The sequence below is a fragment of the Nelusetta ayraudi genome, unplaced genomic scaffold (assembly GCF_046127955.1).
Source record: "Nelusetta ayraudi isolate G7.1 ecotype Tasmania unplaced genomic scaffold, CSIRO-AGI_Nayr_v1 ptg000042l, whole genome shotgun sequence".
NCBI lineage: Eukaryota > Metazoa > Chordata > Actinopteri > Tetraodontiformes > Monacanthidae > Nelusetta > Nelusetta ayraudi.
The window spans coordinates 7376549-7392898 of record NW_027466092.1 but is presented as its reverse complement, the minus strand read 5'-3'; the positions used below and the strand labels follow the sequence as shown (position 1 = coordinate 7392898).

General features: G+C 40.6%; 2 protein-coding genes across 4 annotated transcripts in view; both read left to right on the top strand.

The window, feature by feature from the left end:
- The window catches only part of dock11 (dedicator of cytokinesis 11), a 52715-nt gene extending 45449 nt beyond the window's left edge, over nucleotides 1–7266 (top strand). For all 3 annotated transcript variants that reach the window (XM_076033965.1, XM_076033966.1, XM_076033963.1), the window contains 8 exons: nucleotides 117–239; nucleotides 1039–1152; nucleotides 1615–1761; nucleotides 2616–2826; nucleotides 3001–3191; nucleotides 3427–3527; nucleotides 3694–3832; nucleotides 5993–7266. In XM_076033965.1, the coding sequence (XP_075890080.1) occupies nucleotides 117–239; nucleotides 1039–1152; nucleotides 1615–1761; nucleotides 2616–2826; nucleotides 3001–3191; nucleotides 3427–3527; nucleotides 3694–3832; nucleotides 5993–6082 (1116 nt within the window). In that variant the 3' untranslated portion in view covers nucleotides 6083–7266. The remainder of the gene's footprint in view (nucleotides 1–116; nucleotides 240–1038; nucleotides 1153–1614; nucleotides 1762–2615; nucleotides 2827–3000; nucleotides 3192–3426; nucleotides 3528–3693; nucleotides 3833–5992) is intronic.
- Nucleotides 7267–8544: 1278 nt separating this feature from the next.
- Nucleotides 8545–16028, top strand: LOC142893413 (uncharacterized). Its single transcript, XM_076033968.1, has 10 exons — nucleotides 8545–8910; nucleotides 11345–11481; nucleotides 12149–12308; nucleotides 12413–12515; nucleotides 12905–13065; nucleotides 13225–13349; nucleotides 13740–13887; nucleotides 14370–14469; nucleotides 14748–14829; nucleotides 14979–16028. The coding sequence occupies exons 1-10, from the start codon at nucleotides 8853–8855 to the stop codon at nucleotides 15075–15077; spliced, it is 1173 nt and encodes a 390-aa protein (XP_075890083.1). The 5' UTR covers nucleotides 8545–8852; the 3' UTR covers nucleotides 15078–16028.
- Nucleotides 16029–16350: the final 322 nt, after the last annotated feature.

Here is a 16350-nt window from a genome sequence, read left to right as displayed (position 1 = left end):
CATCTTAACCAGGGCTTTTAAAATCCATAATAAATAAGATTATTTAAAAAAAAAAAAAAAAAAAAATCTGCTTGGATCAAATCTCATCCTCGTATTCCTCTTTCTCTCCTTCTCAGGAAGTGTTGGTTGAGCACATGGAAGTGTGTGTGGAAGCGCTGTGGAAGGCAGAGCGCTACGAGCTCATCACGCACGTGGCCAAGCTCATCATCCCCATCTATGAAAAACGTCATGAGTATGAGGTACTTTGGTCCCACCCATAACTAATTCAGCCACATAATTGCAACTTTTCATAAGAGCAGCACCGTTGAACGTCTGGAGTGTTGATGAGGCTAAATAGTTCATTGGAATGTATACTCAGTGGACGTTCGCTTCCTCATCATCCTGGACATTTTACACCTTGCTGTTCTAGCAGCTTTAACTCATTTTGAGTATGCTGGTATTTGTCTATCTGCCTGTCATGTATGCAAAGTTGAAGAATGTATTTTTCAAGGAAAAACACAACGGCTTCTGATTAACAAGACTATAGTATATATCTACTTTTTGGACAGGAATGTTGTGTATTTTTCTTTGGGTTGGACATCATTTAATTGATTATGACACTCATAAATAATGTACAATATATGCATCATAGGTGCGTTCATAATCTGTTTTTCAGCCCATGCAAATGGGCTTGTTGTTCATCACTTCTAAACTTCACCAACGCTTCTGCACTTAAGTCACTTTGGTTGTGTCTATTTATTATAAGTCTTATCAGCTTTTCTATTTATTCATTTGGTTCTTTGCCAGGGTAGCCAAGGTAACGTGTTTTTTTTTTGCCAAGGTAACATATACGTTACGGAAAAGGGTCATCCTTTTTATCCATAGAGCCATGTTTCATTCCTGTTTCAGTATTTGGATTGCAAGAGATTAGGTGATTTAGGTTAATAATGTGGAAGTGAGTTGGTTCAGGAAAAGTATGAGGGACACTACAGAACCAGATTCGGAACCGGTACATTTTTAACGAACATCACAATCTTTACAAATGTCTCACTCTTCCAGAAACTCAGCCGACTGTATGACACCCTGCACAGAGCCTACAACAAAATCATGGAGGTGATACAGTCGGGACGCAGACTGCTCGGAACGTACTTCAGGGTGGCTTTTTACGGTCAGGTAAGGGCGCGTGCATTAGTCAGCTACCTCTGTAATTTATGAGAAAATCTTAAGTAGACCTAAATGTGGATTGAATGGGTCTGTTGCTTTATCCCTCTCCAGGCCTGTAGCTTAAGTGTTGTACTAATGTGTAACTGAAAAATAAATGTGAGATTATTCATGCAGTCAAGTCAAAGGTCAGACTTCTGGCCTCCAGTTGGCACACAAGGTTTAGTGACATGTTAAGGTCGGATGTAATAAAAGATACTGCGGCAGTGGCATGTCCAAAGGTTGTGCAGAGGAGGGATTGTAAGTCAAGGCTTGATTGGTGTCTATCATGTTGTGCACGCTGCCCATAGTTTTGGCACTTTTTGTACTGAATTTTGCATTAAAAAAGACTGAAAAATCAAAATGCTATGAGTTATTCATTTTCTTTTGCTTTTACATATATAAATCAGTGAGCGTGTGCATTCTTTGCCGCAGGGTTTCTTCGAGGAGGAGGATGGGAAGGAGTATATTTACAAAGAGCCCAAGCTGACGGGGCTCTCGGAAATCTCCCAGCGGCTCCTTACGCTCTACGGGGAAAAGTTTGGACAGGAAAATGTCCGGATAATTCAGGACTCAAACAAGGTGCGTTTACGGGAGGGGCAGAAGAAAAGGGTGGGAGGTGTCTCGGCAAAAATCAGTTGTAATCTTATAGTTCTTGACTTGGCTCTGCTGAATTGGCTGCTGTTGTGTCTACACTGAGGTCTTGCCCAAACTAATAAATGGAAGAGAAATATTACAATAAAACAATATAATTATTGACAACACTCCTTGTGAAATAACGTGTTGAAAATGATTTCACTGAACTGCCTCTGATGCTCAATAATATACAGTATATATTTGAGCACTTTGTTTTAATGACAATTTGCCCACTGGAAACAATTAAAGCGTATCTCATTTCATCTCATCATCATGCTTTTAATATAATTGCTTCAAAATCCTTAGCAGTTCCAAGACTTTGTACACATTGTTCCATTGTCAGCTCTTTATTTATTTCGCTGGACTTTACTGGAGCAGAGTCACACTACTGTCTAAAAAAAAAACAAAAAACCCTCCTTCAATATTTTGCTCTTTGTTTACAGCCTCCTGGCAAAAACCTTGGCTTTAGCTTCCTACTAGATTTGATCCTTTGGGCCACCATGTGTTCGGAAAGGTGTAAATGGGAGGAGGTTACATGGTGGTCTCACAGGCTGGGTTTGTTGCCATTGACTTGGGAGTGCCCTTTGTGACATCACAGAAGGGCTGACTTCCAGACACGTTAAGAAAGGAAAAGTGAACTGAAGATGGAAAATGGACTGTTTTCATTTAAGTTGTATTAGATGGCATGTATTAGTTAGAAAACTGGTATGTGTAGAGACACATCATTGAAAAAAACAACAACAAAAAAAACAAGTTTTCAGAACAAGGAAACTTTGATAAAAGTTGGTTGTTTCCCACAGGTGAACCCTAAAGACTTGGACCCCAAGTTTGCCTACGTGCAGGTGACGTTTGTCAAGCCGTACTTTGAGGAGAAGGAGGTGCCGGAGAAGAAGACGGACTTCGAGAAGTGCCACAACATCAACCGCTTCGTGTTTGAGACGCCTTACACACTGTCGGGGAAAAAGCACGGCGGGGTGGAAGAGCAGTGCAAAAGGAGGATTGTCCTTATAAGTATGCAAAACACAATGGAGGCCTGAAGTTGAAATGCTTGCTTGTTGACTTTAGCTTTCGCTTGCTCACGTCAGAGAGTCATTAAAATTGGAAGCAAAATATTCCAGTCTGTTTTAATCTGTGCTGTACAGTGTCATTGCATGTTTTTGTTTTTCCCCGTTTCCCTGTCAACAGCTGCCAACACCTTTCCATATGTGAAGAAGCGTGTGGAGGTGGTGGGGGAGAAGCAGGTGGAGCTCAAGCCTGTGGACGTGGCCATCGATGAGATGAAGTCGAAGACGGCCGAGTTAACGAAGCTCTGCTCCTGCCAGGAAGTGGACATGATTCAGTTGCAGCTGAAGCTGCAGGGCTGCGTCTCTGTGCAGGTGCAAAGACATAAACACAGTTTGGTCCAGTTTGTCTTTAGGCTTCCTGAAACTCCTTTTTTCAGTTTGCTTTAAGTCAGCGCCAACACGGCTAATTAGACATGCTGTGTTAGTCTGTTTCTTGAGTGTTTAAAAAAAAACATTCCCGCTAAAAGGAGAACTCTAAACAAATCTTAAAGCGTTGCAGTACACATAACACAGCATTGCTAACATTTCCAGACATGTTTTTCTGCAGGTGAATGCAGGTCCAATGGCTTATGCAAGAGCATTTTTGGATGACAGCAAATCCAACCAGTCTGGCAACAAGAAAGTGAAGGACCTCAAAGACATTTTCAGGTACCCATGATTCACTGATTGTTTGTTCTTAGTTTGTTTCTAGCACTTCCTTATCAAGGTGTAAACCTCTTAAATTCCATAATGTTTTTTTTTAACACTTGCCAGTCTGACAAATAATTACAATCAGATTTTATTTTCGTTGCCTCTCTGCTTTGGATGTTTGCAGGCTTTTTGTCCAGGCCTGCAGCATGGCTCTGGACATAAACGAGCGCTTGATTAAAGAGGACCAATTTGAGTATCACGAGGGCCTCAAGGGCAACTTTAAAGAAATGGTGAAAGAGCTGTCAGACATCATCCATGAGCAGGTAAAGTCTATGCACAACTGCACCACTGATTTGCCAAGCTGCATGGCGCCTGGCTGGGAGAATATGCAATTGCAAATGCTTGCCATCGTGTCTACGTCGTACCATTTTTATGTATTACCAGCGACCATGCAGTATTTCATGCTGTCATGCCCAGCCTACTGGTTGCTCAACAATTGCCTCCTCTCACCAGCACCCTAAAGCCGCCATGTGTTCACGTGATGTGAACGTTTATTTACAACCACTGAAAAAAAAAAAAAAAGCAGTGAAGTAGTGGTGTGAGGAGAAGTGGTGTGCTTCAACAAAAATACTGCTTGTGGTGTGGGCTAATCGTCTTCAGATTGAGGCCAAGGGCCAAAATAACAACCAATCTAGACTGGGGATCAACTGGCCTCCAGAAATAACAAAAACCTAATCTTACTTCCATAATCTAAAATAAACAAGAGAAAAGAGGGTCTTGGAACAATAGTGACACGTGTCACAAATAGATGGCGTGGGTGTGAGCTTTGGCTCCAGTAAGGAATGGTATGCACCTCTGCCTCTCTGCCGCTCTGCTGCTTTGTATGGGTTCGCCAGCTGACCGTCTAGTCCCGAGGGAACATCTGGCAACGCATATGCCTGCACGCATTCACAGAAACACACTCGCACAAATAATGTGACTTCCTATTCAACTGGTCCACAACGGTGAATAATAAAATCAAATTTATTACAGTATGTCCACCGCATTTGGCCGGACTTCTTCTAATTTCCTGAGCTATCAGCTCCTGGTACAGCCCATCGCCCTAGACTTGGGCAAAGAAGCCCTTTCACAAGATTGTATTTTTGTTTTTGTTTTAGGACTGCTTTTATGATACTTAATTTCTGACTTTATTCAGCGTCCAGCACTTTTGCTTTCACTTTGGTGTCAGTTATCACAATAAAGCAGCCGTGGCTGTGATAGCAGCAACAATAAACAAGCTTTTGAGCCCGTTTAGTGCCACATTTGACATTCTAATTAAATACATACGTGACCTGGCCAACAACATATTCATATTATTTTTCTAATGCAGCAATGTAGTATGGGCTTCAGATGTGCACGGCTTCTCTAATTCCTCCCCTTTGGTACGATTCCCGTGTTTAACATCCGTCATTGTCTCAAGTGAAGGTAGATGCAATGCCTGGACATTCAAAAGCTTTTTAGTTTATGCAGCGTAATTGGTAACTTGCGTTTCCTCCTGGACATCTCCTGGAGTCACTTTTCGTGGTGTAATATAAGAAGATTTTTCTCTTGATCATCAACGCTCTTTGGTTTGAACTGAATGACTTGTTGAAAGCAGTGAAGCGTAGAGATTCGATAAGGAACCTGAGCAACGAGTCTTTCACCTCTCGAGCAGCTAGCTGTGCTATTGCTGTATGTCTAATGTTTCACCAAGCCACTCTTCCCACACTAACTGCTGCTGCTTTCTTTCTCCAACGTGCTGACCTTTAGCTTTAAGGAGAAACAGGTACGGTCATCGCAATGTGTGCTCTGGTGTGCTTTTGTGCTTTTGTCAATGTTTGTGAGGTATTTTGCTGTGCATCCATTATTATGTAAAGTGGCAAATGCCAGCCATCTGCACTGAATACATTTACAACTGGACAAATTAACTTTATGTAAAATACAGGAATGTGTCCAACTTGTGTCTATACATATGTAAGTGTGTGTGTGTGTGTGTGTGTGTGTGTGTGTGTCTGTCTAGTGTTGCATATAAATTCAAAACACTAAATGGAAAATAAAAATAGTGACTCGCCAGGCCAGATGGATATTTTACTCAATTCTTTGAGTGTTTCTTATGTGTCCATCTAGTTCAGAACTGGCTCTTTAGAAAGGGGAGCCCAAGCCTAGAAGCTTGAGTGAGCGGATTATTTATCAAATTTGACCTTACAAATTTGATTTGTTTGTTCAGCAGCTAGTGGTAGCATTTTCCCCAGCCATCTACTATGGGTTCTCAGAGCAACCTGCAGAAGGGACTTCTCATTCCACACCTGGTTATCAGACAAAGTGAACTCCCTCGGACTGATTCTCTGGTTACAGCAAGCAACTCTTAAAATAAACATGCATGCTGAACGGTAAAATAGTGTGCTGCAGATATTGTGAGGCCTCGGTGTGACTATTAGCTGTTTCTCTGTTTGACCCTCCCACAGATCTACCAGGAGGACATGATGCGTTCGCTGTTGCAGAACTCTCTCCATGTGTTTCGTGCCATCAGCGGAACGTCCAACAATCTTGGCTGACCTCTGCCCCCTTGGCCAGCCCCTCTCCTGCATCACCCACTGTCCCTGATTGACCCTAACTGGACTTTTTTTTTAAGTATGTGACTGTTATTCTTGCTGAACCTGCCAAGGCTATCTTCAGCATCAGCAGCTCTCCGGTTAAGACATTTGAAAGCCACATGCAGCAGTCGATCCGAGAATGTACCAACTGCACGTCAGCATGAAAGGTTTTAGTCTTCTGCTAAGTCATGCTAGGTTGCATTGCACTATTTCTGCCTTTACACAAAGCCCAGGGTTGACTCTTGTACTTAGGGACCTTTTTATACATCCTGTAATTGCAATGCTGTGTTCAATATCCATGCAGGACTCCTTGAATTTGCAGGAAATCACTTAACATCTGGCAAGTTGAGTAATCTTGTAACTCAACCTGTTCTGTCGTAACATGCAACCAGAAGCCTTTTCGGCCGATCAAAGGTTTGACACAGAAGCAAAACACATTCCAGTCATGTCAATAAGTACCCAATGACAGGTCAAAGACATTCTAACGACAGGATTTTAATCTGAGCAAGGAAACCACCATTGCACTTTTTCGTTCTCACTGAAGACAGACGTCCAGGTTTTTCTGAATTCCCGCTATTAAATTTAATTGAAATGAAAAATAATGCTGTCAGAAAGAAGAAAAAAAAAACGATGAAGTGAAACCATTCCAGTGCTGGGTTAAGGTTATGGTTGAGTCTCAGAAAACAGCCTATTCAATGGGCTCTCTTGATACCAGAAACAGGTTGTGAGGTACCAACGCTGGGTTTCCTGCAGTGTGCGAGTCTTTGCATTTGGTTCAGTGATAAAGTGAGGAGTTTGACCTCGCTGGGCTACGATCCAGTGCCTTTCTGTTCGACATTCTGAAAGAAACTTTCTTGTCCTCCGTAACAAGCCCATCCCACTCCAGTATTTCACAAGTGCTACACTGTAATTAGTTGACAGACTGATATTTAAGCCAGTGTACATAATGTCATTGTCATGCTGTAAAGTGAGTTCCCTACCCGTGTATGTTTGTATGTAACTATGTATTTATCTACATTTCCCGTTCCAATTCAATCCTGACAGAGATGTTTTTGTTTTGTTTTAACCGCAGTGTAAACAGAAGAGAAGCTGCTTGGTGAATTTACTTTGTAAAGCATTTTTCCAATAAAACCAAATGAAAAACAGTGAGACTGACATTCTTAACTTTGGAGACGTGACGTCCAAAACCGGTTGCACCACATGGTCATGCTATAATTTTTTTTTAATGTGCACAGCTTTCCACACCTTAATTTTTCAAGCCTTCATTCAGTTGATCCTCACATGATAACCAATAGCACAAATAATGATCTCATCTTTTGGCTTGTGTTAGGTGCCAAGATTCATGCTTCATTTTCACATCTTTACTTTAATTTGAGGCACCATTGAAGCCACATTGTTTGGAAATAGATGTTTTTGCAACGACCTTGATACAGGACAAGACTCAACTGTATGACTCCAGACTGAACGATAAAGATATTTATTTCAAAGAAATGTGAAAATAGAATGCTCTCATTTAAGAAAAAACTAAACACAAAACACTCACGTGAAGAAAAATAACGTTCTCACATTTTTTGGCCCTGCGATGAATTGGCGACTTGTCCAGGGTGTCACCCTGCCTTCGCCCTAAGACAGCTGGGATGGGCTCCAGCAGACCCCCGTGACCCTGTATAGGAATAAGCGGGTATAGAAGATGAATGGATGAACATTTTTTTCAAACCTGGGGTAACACTTAAAAAAAAAAAAAAAAACACCTTAGTCCATGACAGTTTGGAAATCAGCCTATTTAGCCCTCTGTTTATAGGCACCCACAAAAGGTGCTAACGTTTTACCTTTCTATGTACTAGGTCAATTAACCTGTGAGGTTGTGTTTTCACCACCCTTTTAAAGATAACAGTGAGTTATCAGTGCCTGTATGTGGGATCTTATTTTTTTTTTGTGAAGAGTAAAGTGATGACAGCATAAGTGCTCTACCTGTCTCTAAATAACTAAATAAATGAATAATGAATGTCCCTGGTAGGCTGGAGATTTTTTTTTCCACCGTTGGTTATAATTGGTAAGGAATTCATTCTCAGTAATGTGAACTTCACAGTAAAAATGAATCAGCCACGGTGGTTCAGGTTTTCATAATGTGTGCCTTCACCGGCTTTTAGGGCTATATCACTCGATCTCTCACCCCATTCCCTCCCCTCCTCTCTCGTTAGTCAAAGCCATTAAGCCGCTGGCATGCGCATAATCAAGTCAAAATGTACATTAAGGAAGGGCCGGGCAACTTCCCGGTGGAGCCGACAGAGTGGATGATGGGCGTTCAACACAGAGGAGGAGGAGGAGGAGGAGGAGGAAGAGGGGGGGGGGGGGAGAGAGAGAGAGGAAAAGGCCACTCTGGGTGAGACGAGGCTGCCTGGGCTCGTGACGTTAGTTCGTAGAACAGTTTCTCAGACGTAAGAGTTGGTGCCAAGGCAGGAAGGATCGCTGTTGTTTCAGTTTTCCTCCCACTCACAGCGGCTCCACCCCGCCGATGACGAGAACTGACACTGCGCTCTCGTCGCCTGGGGAAAATCTGGCCGCCCTCCTCATTCCCGCGTCACGTTGGTCGCCGTTGCCGAACATGAGATACTCTGTCGCCGCCACACAGTCTGTTTTACGGATGTCCGAGGGGGTATGATTAGGATAGACTCGCCAGAGGATCCAGAGAAAGACCCTCCCGCAGTAGAATAACACGCCTCAGGACAACATGAGAGTCGCTGTGACGTGGTTGCTCTTCCTGACGTTGGTCCGTCGCTCCAGAGCAGGTAAACGACCCGTGACTTCTACCGTAAGATTGTTTGTAATAGTATGTGTCACACTCGCAAAAAAACAAAAAAAAAAAAAAAAAAAAAAAAAAAACTATCAAAGGCTCGTTGTCGTGAATAACCAAAGCCATGGCAGTGTATTCGCCTCTGTGACGCAAATATACAGGTGAGTCCATTCCACCTGGAAGGACGGTTGGCTGTCAGTCTGGCGCAGTCTGCACTCTGACGCACACACCGTGGAGTGGGTCGAGTAGGACTGTTAAGTGCAATATTATCTGTGGGATGTAGCTGATGGAAGGGTACTGCATGGGGTAGGGTTGCCGTGTTCAGTTAACTCGTCATCCTCCAGAAGGCTGCTCTCATTATTCATTTATTGGCTAATACTAAAAGTATTACGATTATTATTATAATTATTAGAAATAATAATAATTAGTTTTAGTAGTAGTAGTAGTAGTTTTCTCCTTGAAACGAGGTTATACAAAGTAAACCACGCGCCATCCTCTTATCCCTCTTATCCCTTATTTTGCAATTTCTGCATGTCTCACAATTGTGTAGCAATCGGGCGTGTCCACAAAAGTTGTCTGATGACACAAGTGATGCTCTTTTTGAATCAGCCAGGCCAATATGCTTCATTTTGCCCTCAAATTATTTATTAATATATTATACAGGTCACAGCGTTAGTAACAACATTAGAACTCCAAATCCAACCCCTTTCAGTCCAGCATGGGCCTTGCCTTCATCCCCGAAAGAAAAAAAATAGTAACACAATGATGCATAAATAAAAATAATAAATAAATAAATTAAACAAATTAAAGCCAAACAAATAAAACCCCAGCAAATTAAAGTTTGCTGGGGTTTGAAATTCAAACCCCAGCAACATGCATTAAATGGAGACATTGCCAATGGAGAAGTCCAGCTTCTCAGCCAGCTGTGCAACAACCAGCAACCACCACCCCAACCCCTGCTACCTACACCATTGGCAGTACTCCACCATCAGCCTGCAGAAGTTATGCAGATACAGTTTAAAGTAACTCCAACTGTGTCGAAAAGATGGGTTTCTTTTTCAGATCGACCATATTTTTTCAGAGACCATGTGTGATGCAACTTCTTTAAGCCACGTTTTTTTGGGCTGCACTACACATGGCTTCATATTCATAGTCTTCAAAGGTGAAGCCGAGATCTTGTTTCCACAGAACCCTAGACTTCCCTATACTGTTTTATTTGCCAGAAAGTCCAGCATTCGACAGTATATCAAGGACACCGTGCTCTTAGCATGGAGGATGTCTTCCATCATCATAATGATAATAATAGTAATAGTCATGACGATAATACATTTTTGGAGCATGCTCCATGTCACCCAAGGCCGCCTAATAGAGATTAAATCATATTTTAAGCAAAAAAGGGTCCTAATTTAAGTGAGAAGGCCGATTTAAAGAGATACATTTTGATGTAGAGGTACTTAAAGAAATGCACAGCAGGGAGATTGAAGGTATCTTTAAACTGTTTAAATGATTTAAGTACATTGTTGTCATAGAAGTCACTGAGTGTTTTGATCCCCATGCTGCGTCACCCCATCGTGAGACCATCTCTTGATACAGCTGGTAGTGCGGGATAATTATGAAAGGGACTGCCATGTAATAGTCTCGCACTAGTGTTACATAGTGATATAACTGACCATAATTTGGCTGTAGGTTTGGTTTCAAGGGTATACCAGCCAGTGGTACACCAGCTGCATTCAGATTTTGGCATTCTATTAGTAGCATCAAAAATGTTTTTTTTCGAGGGATTTACTATCAGTCTCTAGGGATGTAATGTGGGCTTGATATTGTTTTGTTTTCCAAGAGCTGTAGCTAATTGTGGAACCTCTGATGTAAGCCATCATAGACTCCCGTGTTATGGATGGAGAGGCCAAGCCCTTATTCAACTTGAGAAAAAAAGAAAATCAATCAATATGCTTGTTAATTATTCTCATAAAGTTGGACAAAATCATAAAGTTCTCCTCATTGACCAAACAGGTATCAAATCTCCAACTTTTTGGTCTGTTGTTTTGTTCCTGTTTGTTCAGGTTGAGGAGGAGAGGAGCGTGATCTGAGTGTGTCTTAGTAAAAATTGATCTGCCGACTCCTCCAAGTCCTGGCTGCAGAGAACAAAGGCTTAGAAGATGATCTTTGCTGTCTTTTTCCTTTGCTCCTATCTCATACTTTAGGGCTTGAATGACAGGGAATGAATTAGAACTTTCTGTCAAATTGCATTTTTATGTTATTTGACATTGAGTAATGCAAGAAAATAGATACATCTTATTTAGATTAGTAGATGCTCTCTCAAGTATCCAGGAACTTTCATCTGTCTTTTCATGGATCATAGATCTGTCATGTGAATTTAATGACATTTTTCCTCTTGAGATTAATTTTATTTGTTATCGTCATCCCTTTAGGTCCACATCCTCCACCCATTGGGCTTACATCTCAGTGGCTTGATAGGTTTACTGTGATGGTGTCCTGGAAGACACAGGACATTCTAAACAACAATGACAAAAATCTCCTCTTCCTTGTGAACATGACTAGAAAATATGTAAGTAAAGTAGACGTGGTGTCTGGGCATGAATGCGCAGACTCCAATTGTGTATGAACGTTTGTGCATGTCTGTTTGAATGATAATTATCTGTCCAATGGTCTGTCGCAGACATTCTAGGGTTGAACATGTGAGCAACAAATGTGTTAGTCATGGTGAAATCAGTCATGAAAAAAAATGTTGCTGAAAGTAAAAGCAAAAATGATGTTTTTGCCAATATTTAGATATTTTCTGCCAGCATTTGTTGTGAGCTATTGAGAGAAGGAATACTATTCCTTTTGTGTTGTGTAATTATAGTTTTGATAGGATAACATTTTCATTTTGGAGAAACATAGCGCTTGGAAAAGAAGAAGAAAACTTCTAAAAACTCTTTATTTATACATTTAATTTATAAAATAATTCTGGAGGATAATTGCACCAAGCAAAAATTAAGAAATATATAGCCTGTTCTAACAATACTGGCCACATGGTCATACTTTTAATGATAATCTCATTTTTGGTCGTGTCAACATAAAAGTAACCACTGTTTTCAGCACTGGAAAATGATGTTTGTGTTTCGTTTTTTTAATTCAAATTATAAATGGGAGTATACACCTTGCATTGATTTTAGTACTCATGTCATGTCCCAAAGTACAGTTTTATTTTATTTTATTTTATTTTTCCCCAGCCACATTGCTTAAAGGTAAATAAGACAAGTCTCAGAGAGAACCTTCTCACTGAAGAGATGGTGGCTGACCACTGGGAATGCAACATTCAGACTGTCAATGAGTGCACTGATCCTAGTAGCATCCCAGCAACCTTTAAGATCTTTCCTTTTAAACCTAGAGGTGAGTATCCCGAAGCCAGCAGCAATTCCCAGATGTGTTTTGATTGCCAAGCATTTGCATTGTAATGACTTGAATCTTGTCATCTTTGTAATTATGTTGCACAGCTGAGCTAGTGAAGGACTTCAAGTGTTTTATTCAAGACACCAAAGAATTGAACTGTTCCTGGATCCCAGCCAATGCAACTCTGAACATGACAATTTCGTACAGGTGAGCATTACAGTAACATTCCCCCCAAAAATAGCAGTGGTTAGCGCTGCCGCCTCATAGCAAGAAGGTCGTGGGTTTGATTCCGTGGCCCCGGGCCTGGGGCCTTTCTGTGTGGAGTTTGCATATTTCACAATTCCAAAAAAAGATATTTTCAATGGAATTGTGGTCTTTTTGGTTAAGGTAAACACATCAACAAAGGTTTTCCCATCTCCTGGGACTTCTAGTCTGACCTGTTTTGATTTGTTGAGTTTTCCGGACACCTAGTGGCGGTTAGAGAAATTGCATGCTCCAAACGGCGGCCTGGAGCAATTTTCAAGAACGTTTAAATTTAGGCATGTGCCCCCTTCTTGTTCACAATTTCTCTTCTCGCCTTTTTTCTACAACTACAGGCAGTTTGGAGTCAGGGACGAAACCATAAAAAGCCTTAAAACATGTACACAGCCTAACAGCATTGGCGTGAGAAAAGGTTGCATTCTTCATGGTGATCCAGAAGACATCCACATTCTGGTGGAGACTGACACAGCAATTAGCACATTTAAACCTCAACTTGGTTGGTATTACATCTAACGATTTATATTAATGTTCTTCCAAACATACAGTATACATATATATATGTGTGTGTGTGTATATAATGGCTCCAATAACAATGACAAAACAGTTTAAACTTCTGGCCGGCTGGAACTAATTTTTTTATGTGCATTGTCCACAGTGGTATCTCCCCCGACGCTGACGATAACAGCGGAAAAAGATGACCTCAACCTGAGCTTGACACCTCCTATTAATGCCCATTGCTGGATTTATAACATCTGCTACAAAGAGTGCAATAATTTCAAAGTAAGTCTTTTACTCAAATGAACTGAAGTTTTGCATTGGAAATGACACTGAAAAATGACTTTTTATGGGAACATAATAAGCAAAATTTTACTTTAAATACGCTGTCTTTCTTCTTTTTTTTTTTAACAGAAGGATATTTTTCCAATCTAGTCCAAGTCCCAAGAAAACAGAAAATCCATTGTTTGCTTATTTATTATTTAAACTAAGAAAATAATATTGCGTTCTATATTCCTAGATTTCTTCCTAATACAAAAATGTAGTATTGTTTAGGTTATAAAGACCTACAAATGGGTAATTGATGGGACGTTTAAGGCATTACGCTTTCTCCTCCCTCAAGTCAGCTCAACCTTTGTCAACCTTTATCTCATCCCCTTGCTTCTTTTTTCAAAGGGATGTCAGGAACCAATGTTTGGAGTTCTCACAATAAAAGTGCCCCACGATAAAAGATGCCTTTATGAGTTCACAGCCAGAACCATGTCGCGAAAGTATTGTTTCAAAACTGAAATATTAAGCCACTACAGTGACCCCGTCTTTTATGGTAAGTCTTGAAACAATCCATTTATGTCTTTGTATGGTTTTATTAATAGGACTCAAGTAAAAGTGCTAACTTCAAATTTAATTTCAAAAACACCTTGTTTGCTATAAATATCAGATATGTAAATATTTACTAATAGAAATTTGGCACCTGCCTATATATCCAAAGACTGTATTGTAACAGGGCACACAATTTTAAAAGTGAACATTTTAAAGCTTGCATGTTTGCAAAAGAATGAACTGAGAAGTTGACTAAAATACCAATTGTTATTGCTGCCCTATGTTGTAATTTTGTCTTTGGATGATTAGTCATTGTTCCTGTTGCATTTCCTGTTCCTGATAGCATGAATAACATGTTTTTTAAATTGTCAACCAATACAGCTTGACAGTAACACTTGACTTTAAGTCTCAAAACAGTTTCCTATCCCAGGGGACTGTTACGCTACTTTTTGCATGATGGTTTATACTGTGTCCTGTTGCTCACAGGTATAAACAAGACTAGCCCGGAGACATTGACTGTGATCACCATTGCCCTCCCTGTCATTCTTTCCATCTGTGTAATTCTGTCCTGCTACTGCTTCAGGAAGTATGTTGTTTCATGAGACATCTTTTCATATTCAAACTAAAAGTCACATATTTTTTACCCATTGTAAAGTAAACTGTGTAAAAACAACAACAACAAAAATGACACTGAGATTATTGCAACAGATCTTTTTGCTTAAAAACTGTTTGGCCTCAACTGCAAAGTTATAAAAACATTAATATGGAATTTGAGAGAAAGAAATAGATGAGAAATGAAGTATGTTTTTAAATGTGTTTCTGTCTCGGCTGAAAGATTTATCGAAAAGGTGTGTCTCCTTTTAGGCACAGTGCCATTCTTTGTCCTGTTATACCTGATCCTTCAGTGATGTTCAAGGAAATGATGAGTGGAAACAAAGAACATAAGGTATTTCCCAATGTCTCATGTTCTGCCCATTTAGAAAAAAAAACTGTATTTTCTTTATCCATTGAAGCAGCCAATCAATATATCTTCCTTAAATATTTTCTATCTACTGTATTTTCTGCTCACCTGCATTCTGTTCTGCTTTTTTTTAGAGCATATCAGGAGGTCTGTACACACCAGTGCCAGAGTCCATCGAACGTTGCAAAATTATAGTTGTGTCAGAAAACAATGAACCCAGAGAAAGTCCTTGACATGTTCATTTGCCCAGCAGTCCCCACTGTGATGCCGTAAAATCCATCCAAGGCAAAATAAATGCAGTAGAAATGGAAAGGTTTTTTTTTTTTCACTTTGGAACTAAACTAAGCTGGACTGACACAACAGATTGTGTTCGCATAACGAGGGCTTCAACAACCAGAGGTTGAAAAGTGGAAAGGTTCTCTCTCAGGAAGAGCAACATAGGGCAACCAAGTGCACCTCATCAGCAGAGCTGTTCCTGACAGCCTCCCAACCCGGGGCCCAGGAATAGAGACAGTGTGAAGGGTTTGAATGCCTTCCATGGGAGCGCTGAAAAGATAGAAAAGACAAGGATATCCTACATGCTTGGTGGAACTGAATGACATGTACAAAACCCCTCAGGAAAAGGTTTGTTTGGATGCTGTTCAGATTTATGAGGATTTGACTAACTATGGCCAGAGCCAGCCTGACAGAACCATAGCAGATCCAACATGGAAAAATAGCCTTCAAGGACTACTGCAGATGGCCATACAACGACGACTCCTCCACACACAAAATTGCCCAAATCAGGATTTCAGCTGATTTGGGCATAGTTCCATGGATAAATTGTGGAATGTATGAGGAAATGGTGGAGTAAATACAAGGATGACGGCTGGTTTCTCATCCCACCCCAGAAAGTGCAGAATATCTTGTCTTTGTATGTTGCTGCCCAACATTACTGCATGTCTTAAAAGAATTTCACTTTAAGAAATGGCCTATGGGAATGTTGCTGGCAGACACCAAGGGCTATCACTTACATGTTTTTATTGTGTGCATCATGAAAAACCTCCCTGCTGAGAAATTTAAAAGTGCAGCTCGTATATGCCCTGCTTTGTTTTGGAAAAAGACCAGTGACATTAAACACCTTGCAGTAGGGATGGACAGATTAAAACTGATGACAGAATAAATTAATTTCCTGTTTTTGCATTGTTTACCGTGTTTTTTGCCTCATCATTTAACAACGCAGCTGTGCTTCCTTAAAATCCTTTGTAAATTAAAAAGAACATTCTCTAGCACAGTTGTTATAGGTGTTACCAGTGATCCCCCCACCCCTTGCTTTACATTGTAGTTGAGAAAGGTCATTTAAAAAAAAAAAAAAGAAAGAGAGAGGGGTGTCTACTTGTTTGTACTGCTAAAGATTTGTTGTCTTAACTGCATAAATTGGAAATCATTGACTTGTCACAGCCTGATTATGGGAAGATCAATGGTTGGATTACTGCCACCCTTCTTTGGAACTTTATCTGCGTGCTT